This window comes from Rhincodon typus, chromosome 29, assembly GCF_021869965.1.
Source record: "Rhincodon typus isolate 14 chromosome 29, sRhiTyp1.1, whole genome shotgun sequence".
NCBI classification, from domain to species: Eukaryota; Metazoa; Chordata; class Chondrichthyes; order Orectolobiformes; family Rhincodontidae; genus Rhincodon; species Rhincodon typus.
In genome coordinates, this window is record NC_063360.1 from 12,267,314 (window position 1) to 12,276,187 (window position 8,874).

An 8,874-nucleotide genomic window follows, 5' to 3' on the forward strand; every position below is an offset into this window, starting at 1 on the left:
TCATTAATAGATCACTCCAGCACCTCAACGGGCAGTGGACAAGAAAGTTGACCTTGGGATTTCCTAATCAGAACATGATTTGGGCAGAGGGATTCTAGGATGTCATCACCTTCCTTCCAACATCCAGGCATGCTGCCTCTGAGACAGAAAGATTCATGTAATTTCCCCATTGCGGAAACTCCACCCCCAGAGAATTTTGAACCTACCTGATGTTGGGCTGCTGGCCACTCGGAGCTGGACCCATTTGGAATATATATACTGGGTTCCACAGTGAACCCTACAGACATACCAGTCATTATCATCAAGGTTAACACAGTTAAAGAGAAGCTCTGAGGAGTTTCCGCCCTTGACCTAGACAAAACAAATAAAGTTTGGAGTGATATTGAATTCTGTGACAAGCCCTTTGACAAACAATTAATATGGCAGCTGAGTGCAAGAAGAAAAGACATGAGAATAGTCGTCAACTGATTGATCCTATTCCTTCCATTGCCTTGATGTAATCCATCCCATCACAGATTCTATCCCACCCATTTAAGCATCCTCACCAGGCCCCACACACGGCTTGTGCACAATATCTTTTATCTCAAACACTGCCTATATACAAACAAAAGTTTGCATTTATTTAGCATCTAAAGTATAAAAAAAAAGCCTAGTGTACTGCACATCACAAAACAAAATATGAAACCAAGCTACATGAGGAGATACAAGAGCAGAAGGCCAATTAATTAAACAGTTAACTTTTAAGGAGGGCTTTGAAGGGAGAAAGTGAGATTGAAAGATGCAGAAATTGAAATGAGGATCTTCTGGATGATGCCAATCAATGTTCCTTCTGATTACTTTTCTGCTGTTCTAACCTCTGAGATCAAAGAAGCCCTTCCATCAACTTCCGAGTAGGAGCAGCCACACAGCTTGGAAGGACTACTGGTGCCAATGGAAGATCATCTTAATATTGGAAACAGCAAACATGCAAATAGTCTGATTTTGACTCAGACAGTCACCAGGAAGAGGGACGGAGTCATTGGCTAGCAAATTGTTGCCAGCAAGAGCCAAATACATGGCTTCAGTCTTCACAATGTTTAATCGGAGGCAATTTCTGCTTATCCAGTACTGAATGTGGGATATGCAATCTGACAATTTGGAGATAATGGAGAAGCCAATGGAGGTGGTGGAGAGGTAGAACCGGGTCTCATCCATGCATATATGGAAATTAAGGCCATGTCTTTGAACAATATTGCCGTCAGCAGGTACGTGAGAGATAGGAGCCAAGGAAAGACAGTGGGAACAGAAGTCAATGCAGGTGATTTCCTGGATTCAATTCAATAAGAATGGAATTTGGTGAGTACATTCCCAGCTGGATGAGAGTAGAGGATGATTGGAAAAGGATGGTGTGATCAGTTGTGTTAATGGCTGAACACATGTTAAGGAGGGGCTTAGCCTATATTCCAGTCACACAAAGGGTGCCATTTGTCACTTTGAAGAGAGCCATTTCAATGGTATTGCAGGCCAGAAACCTGATGGAGGGATTGAAACGTAAACCACATGACCATGGACTTTACCTCACCCATATCACATTGAACCAATACCTTTCTATTGCTTGTAGAATATAGGTCAATGTCTCATAATAATCTCGTCAGACATTATCTGCAGGTGAACTTATGAAAATCTAGATCTTGTTTTAATGAGATATACCTCTGTTTCACAAGGGATCAGGTACCGCTTGCATATTCCAGCAATATGAAAGACTTATTTAGCCTGTTAGTTTCTACATTGAATAAAAGATGGCTGAGGTTATCACTCTTACCTCATGCTTTCCTCGAAACCACTGATAGACAAGACCTGGAGGCCCGATAGCTTGGCAGCACAGAGAGACCTTGTCTCCAACAATAGCACTTCGTTGTTTGGGCTGTACGATGATTTGAAGAGTATCCGGGCTTGTAGAAAGGGCAGGCATCAGCAAACCTAAAGCAAGACTGGAGATATCAAGAAGCTGTCCTTGTTTTCAGCAAATCTCACCTACTTCAATGAGCTCTGCTTAAAGCACCTTCTTTTAATCAATTCAGCAGCATCTAATTTAGTTTGGATCAACCCATAAATCCTGCCTCACCTTTCCTGGCTGGCAGATCATTCCAAGCATTTCTCAATCTTTGCCTGGCAGATCTATACCAAAGCGTATACATTGTTTCCATTCTTGAGATGACAGCTTACTGCCAAGTCTCAATTTCTATCCCATCATGATTTGCAGAGAGGGTGGTGGCGGACTGCATTCTCAAACCAGTTTTGGTAAAACACAGCTGCTTTCTTGACCAGTTCATACATCTGTTACAAGTCAACCATTCTGATGTCAGTCTAGAATTACACATAGTCTAGACTGATAGGTTTCCCTCCCTATTTAATGCAGCAGTTCTGCAACAATCTCAAAGTCCCTCTTACGGACATCAAGCTTTTATTTCCAAATATTTAAAAATCTGATTCAAGCTCTCAAAACTGTCACTGTGGGACATGAACTCTTTATTATGGATTATGAGCCTAATCTTCTATATTATTAGGCCAGTAACATAACAACTACACAGCCGTGACTATCTAGACAAAGGGCAAGGAGCAGACAGGTGACCCAAGGAGTACTCAGCAGCTAGAATGTGTCATCAGACAGGGTTGCTGAGGCCAAAATTCAAGATATTTAAGAAATAGTTCTCTGCTGTACAGGGGTACTCTGGAAAGATATAATCAAATAGGATTAAAGGCTTTCGTCTGAACTGACCTCACATTGTGTTCTGGCTGTCCCGTCCTGATTCACTTTAACTGTACCGCACATGGTGCAATGTATGCCCATGAGAAAAGTTTCAATTCCTAGTTTCAAGGGAATAAACTTGCAGAATGTTTCTAGAAACATTCTTGAAGTTGTTTCAATTCCTCTATTCGTCTTTACTTTTCCACTTGTAATGCTCTGATTTTGTCTTTCATATTCTTGCCTTGGGATGGGGGATGTTGTAGAATGGACAGACATAGGATTTCAGGTACGTAACTCTTTGAAGTTTACATCATAAGTAGCCAGGGTGGTTAAGAAGGCATTTAGCACGCTTGCCTTCATTGCTCAGACCTCTGAAGTTAGTAGCTGGGACATCATGTTGAAGTTGTACAGGATGTTGGTGAGGCTTATTCTGGAGTACTGTGCGCAGTTCTGGTCACTCTGTTATAGGAAGGATATTATTAAGCTGAAGGGGGTTCAGAGAAGATTTACCAGGATGTTGCCAGGAATGGAGGGTTTGTGTTATAAGGAGTAGCTGGATAGGCTGGAGGTTTCTTCACTAGAGTGTCGGAGATTGTGAGGTGACCTTATTGAGGTTTATAAAATCATGAGGGGTATAAAATGGCAGCAAGTCTTTTCCCGTGGGAGGGTGATTTCAAGACTAGTCATATGTTTAAGATGCAAGGAAAAAGATTTTAAAAAGACATGATGCAATTTTTTTTACACAGAGTGGCTCATGTGTGGAATGAACCTCCACAGAAAGTGGAGGATGCAGGTACAGTTACAACTTTTAAAAGGCATTTAGACAAGTACATGAATAAGAAATGTTTGGAGGGATATGTACCAACTGCAGGAGGGTGGGTCTAGTTTAGTTTGGGATTATGGTCGGCATTGACTGGTTAGGCCGAAGGGTCTGTTTCCATGCTGTATGACTCTATGACTCTCTATATAGAAAATATATATATTTATGTATTTAGAGAGTGAAAGAGGGAGCTGTGACTCAGCAATAAATTGCTTTCAGGCACAGAACTCGTGCTGACGACAATGTCCGGCACATGGAGCAAGCCATAGTGTGTCTGGACTAGATGCCAAGGAAACCTACTCAGCTAGAGGTTATAATTTTCTGATGCACTCATCTTTCCCTATGAATAAAAGTTTTGTATTGTAGCCACAGGATGTGCCAAAGAGCTTCACAGCCAATGAAGCACTTTAAAAAAAACAGTAGCCTCCACAGTAAGGAGGGAACACTGCATTTGTTGCCACCTCAACTATGGGTGACGGGGGTTCACAATTTAGCAATGACATCAGTGCCACCAACCTCCCATTCAAATGTGTTGGCAGGAAATAGTGGTGTGGGTAATGGACAAATCTGAGCACAAGCTCCCACAGAAATCAATGTAACAATAACCAGAAAATTTGTAGACAGAATGGGCATGGGTTCATAGAACCTAGGACTTGGGGTGCATTGTTGGCTGGGATTCAAACAGAAAAGGTGATTATTTGTTGTTGGTTTTCCTGTCGTTTCCCCTGCTTTACACGTTAAAGATTTGGCCAGTAGGGTTATCTGCAGCCAGTTCTACACTTGCCAGCTGCTTAATAATCATGAACCCTGGATTAGTAGGTGTCAGGTTAATAAGTATGTCACAGACTTTTGGTTTGGTTCCAAATTTCCATTGTCAGGTGTTATCTTGGAGGCACTGAACCCAAAGAGAAGCTGTTTATCATGTTCATCTCTTGCATAGACATTCATGCTAAGCACCAAGTGAAAGCAAGATTGCATTTATCTGCTGATAAGGTGCAGATGAATCAATTTCAACCTATCAGCCACAGGACCAGGTCATTCAGTGCCTTGAGTCTCTTCCACCATTCAATTAAATCTTAACTCCATCTGCCTGCTTTGACTCCGTAACCTTGGTCACGAATCTCTCTTTAGACAGAGTTTAATAAACATGAGCATGTTCTTCAATTTAATTGTGCAAAAGAAAAGCACCCAATATTATATGACTGTACTTGTAAACACTGAGGTAATTTTACCCAAAAATGGGTGAGTTTGGATTGGGTGGGATGATAAAATTAAATAAAGTCTCAAACCCAAATCTAATTCACTTCAACTATTTTGAGTGAGGCAAAATTCAGACTGTGGAGTCAATCAGTTCTCAACAGCAAGGTCACTCATTTACATAGTATAATGAGGCTGGGGGCCTTGGTTGTTATCTTGTCACAAGCTTTAAGCCCAGCTTGCTAGGTTTCTAGGGCCTTGGGAAATACAGCAACTAAAGGGAGGTGAGAGCTCTTGCCTCGAACAGGTAAATGCTTTTCCAGCATTCCTTGTGGGCCAGGAGCAAGACTGTATCCTGTGCCTCTCAAATGTACCACTTTTATAAGATTATGAGTAAATATCTTGTGTTGCTCATGATATGGCACAGAATCCATTATTCTGTAAGGACGGGAATGGTAAATAGTATTATTCTGCTAAGTATTGGTTTCCCTTTGAGGTTGTTGGATGTCTTTAAATGAAACATGGGGTAAGAATGAACTGCAGTGTCTGATTACTGCTGTCCCCTAAACTCTCAGACTCTGCTCCAAGTGTTTCACTCTGTGTCATCTCCATTATCTTACTCACCCATTGACATTAGGCACTGCAACGCCTCTGTGTGGCCCATCTTACGTAGACAGCTAATTAGATAGTTCACTGAGCAGCCACGATCAGCCAATAACTGGATAAAGTAGAGGCCTGGGCTTCCATCCGGCTCAAGAACCTTCAGTGAGCAGATCTCCAACTCCTTCTCACTGTCAATAGATTTTCCCATAAATCATCGGTCAAATGGTCTGATTCTATGCTGTAATGTTCTATGATATAAATATAACTAAAGAACATTCAGGATAGGAAAAAGTCATTAGCCTCAGCTAACCTATCCCTTTTTTAAGGATATGAATCCTATCTACCCACCACATCCTTTAATTCCATCTTCCTGTTACGTTCTTCAGCCCCGTAGACCCAGCATAATTCATCAATTTTGTGACTCTCTCGTATTCGGTTGTATTTTAAACTGTCCACTTCAAAGTCTCCCTGATAAATTGTTTTACATTTTGAAAGAAGGAATTTCTCTTTCTTTTAATATCAGATTTTGTAACCAGTGTCCTAACATCTTATCCTTTCAGTACACTGATGAGCTAACTTGGTGTGGTGGAGTAGTAGTGTTGCTCACTCTGGGCTAAAAGGTCTGGATTTCAGTCCACACCATGGCTTGTTGGCCATGGAAGGTGAGCTTGTAAAATGGCCAAGCAGGTTTATTGCCAGCCTGCAAATCCCTCCAACGAACCTGACGGCAGGATGTGAGAGCGGGAGAATTTCCTTGTCAGATATCCTGCAGCAGGTGATGACAAACCATTGCAGCAATTTGCCCATAAGCATGGGGCCAGTCTGACGGAAGTCATTGGCCCAACCCTCAGGAATGAGGATAGGATAAACACGGAGAATCCGGTACCTGCATTGATTACTATGGAAAGTAGGCGACATGGGCAGATCATTCAGCTGCATCAGCCCAGACTCCAACCTTTGCCCTAAATCCTCTACTTGATAACCCTCCTTACTCCTTCATAAGCTTCACAAACTACTTCTCTGTCATGTTTCAGTCTGTACTCATCACCCAATGCAGGCTTACCTGCATTTAAACCGTCTGTCTGTGCCAATAACTTCGGCCAGTTTCCTCCATCCCTTCTTGGTGCAGTTGTCCAGAAATATGCTGAGCCTCCTCAGTGTCAGTTCCCCAAGACTATTTAATGGCAAACTCTGGTGGTCCATGGTTTCCCCTTCAATTTTTCAACAGAATGGCGAGGATTGCTGGAAATGCATTGGAAAAGCAATTGTGATAGCTGTGTCACCTTCCAACCAAGTACAAGTGAGGGATAAGGAAAGAAACCTGAAGCACAGCCTGAGCAGGAGTAATCTGTCGTATTAATGTTATCAAATTCAAACTATTAAAGAGTGGACAGGAAAAGATTGTTTTCCTTGGTTGGTGAATCGGCCATGATTGTTAGAAATAAGGAGTCAAGTTAGAAGAATCATTTCTCCAGATACAGTGTGCTTGTTCACCACAGGATATTTATGCAGAGGCTAGGGTTACCTAAAAGATAATGTAATCTGGATTCACAGAGGAATAACATAAAAGGATATGGGGCAAAGGGGAGAGAAATGTGTTTTACTTGAAGGGTCAGCATAAGCAGAGACAGGATGATCTGTAATTTACTAATTCTATGGGTCTATCATTCTTTAGATAACAACTTACAGAACTTATAAAACACAAGTTCAAAACATACAAATGAATCATTGGAAATAAATAACATGTCACTTATAAGCGATGAGAATTGCACATTCAATATTAAACAGCACTCAATTTTGAATTTAGAAATCTAAAAATAACTACCAGAAGTGTTTTAAACCAGAACTGGCATCAAATTCCAAAATGCAAATATAAAATATAACAATTACACATCCGAACCTTTCAGATCAACACCAAAAACCAGCGTGCCATTCTTCTTTAACTGAGTACTTCTATCACTTTTGAACTACAGAAAGATTTTAAAACCTGTACCTGGTTAACTGGTATGGAAGCTGTCAAGATTCTGGTACAGAGGGTCTCCATGTAGGCCTACAGCTGGTTCAACTCCACATTAGTTATAAATTATTCACAGGATCTCAACTTGTCGCTGTATTTAAAAAGTGCTGCTCGCTACACAAAAAGGAGAAGTGTATACAAGCATACAAACGTGCATGCATCTGCGGATGTGAAACTCAGTTACAGTTATAAAAACACTCACTTCTGCTTTTCCATTTAAATGTTCCCCAAATTCACATACTGTGCAGCAATCTGCTTCCCATAAAGCAGAACATCAAGATTTGCGGGTTATAAGATAACAGAATCAAATCTTCTGTAATGCTTTTACATGTTCTGTCTTTATTCTTTCATGGGATGTGGCCAACATCCCTAACTGACCTTGAAATAAACTGAGTCAACTACATTTCTGTGGATCTGGAGTCACGAGTAGGCCAGACCAGGTAAGGTCAGCAGATTTCCTTCCCTAAAGGACATTAATGAATCAGATGATTGGTGAATAGATGCTGGTTTTGTAGACACAATTATTTAGACTACTTTTAATTTAGACTTCATTAGTTGACTTTAATTTGTGATGCAATTTGAATTCATATCCCCTAGCATTAGCCTGAACTGCTGGATTACTAGCCTAGTGACATTATCATTACTCCAACATCTCTCCCAACATGCAAATAACAGATTTAATCACTGTTTCTAATTGAGTTAGCTGATCTCATTCCAGGGCAGAGTAGACAGGGGAAGGAATACATATCAAACTCAATATCCCATTGAGCAGGATTGGAACTGTCTGAATTTGATCCTTGTTCTGTCAGGTACGCATGTTGAGGTTAATTATTTTAACTACTGCCCTGATTCAGATAATCTAAGTTAACACAGGATGAGACACTCAGAATGACACCCTCTGATCCATATGGCTCAACACAGTATTTACCAGATAAGTCTCTGTGGAAAGATGGAAAATGAAAAATAATAAGATTTGCTGACTAATCAATTTTAGAAAACGTTAATACAGGCAGAATGAGTCAACAACTCTCGAGCACAGTTCTTTCACTGTACAACTCTGGAAAAACTCAGAAATGTGGGGAAAAAAGCAACTGTAACTTGTCCATTAACTTCAGCCACTCCAATTGGCCAATAATTTGCAAGCCCAATGAGACTAAACTATAAATCAAAACAGGACACTTTTGAGAGCAAATTTTAGGAAGTTTGTTAAAGAAAAAAGTATAATTAAACTTGGAAAGATTACTTTCCCAGCTTCAACTGGTTTCTCAGCCTGTAGAAACACAGGTCACGTTCACACACTCAAGTCACTGATCTCGATGTTGAGTAGAGATTAACAGGTGATTCGTACTCCAGAGCCTTCAAAGTCTGGCTAATAACAAAACCCTACTTTAAACTATGGTTGGCCATTGTGACAGAATCCAGTCAAGCCAGATATTTTCTAATGAAACTGTTCAGAGATGCTATTACACACTTTTGGAGCAAGTGGAGCTTGAACCCTGGTCTCCTTCT

The 8,874-nt window shown here is 40.8% G+C and overlaps 1 protein-coding gene across 2 annotated transcripts in view; it reads right to left on the reverse strand.

Annotated features, from left to right (window-relative positions):
- LOC109918600 (mucosa-associated lymphoid tissue lymphoma translocation protein 1-like) overlaps positions 1-7,490 on the reverse strand; it is a 42,699-nt gene extending 35,209 nt beyond the window's left edge. The window contains exons 1-5 of one of the 2 annotated variants that reach the window (XM_020518534.2): positions 7,342-7,490; positions 6,412-6,590; positions 5,370-5,536; positions 1,802-1,959; positions 207-351 (exon numbers count right to left, since the gene is read on the reverse strand). In XM_020518534.2, the coding sequence (XP_020374123.1) occupies positions 207-351; positions 1,802-1,959; positions 5,370-5,536; positions 6,412-6,551 (610 nt within the window). In that variant the 5' untranslated portion in view covers positions 6,552-6,590; positions 7,342-7,490. The remainder of the gene's footprint in view (positions 1-206; positions 352-1,801; positions 1,960-5,369; positions 5,537-6,411; positions 6,591-7,341) is intronic. The other variant, XM_048614231.1, reaches the window with a different exon arrangement.
- Between the last annotated feature and the right edge of the window lie 1,384 nt (positions 7,491-8,874).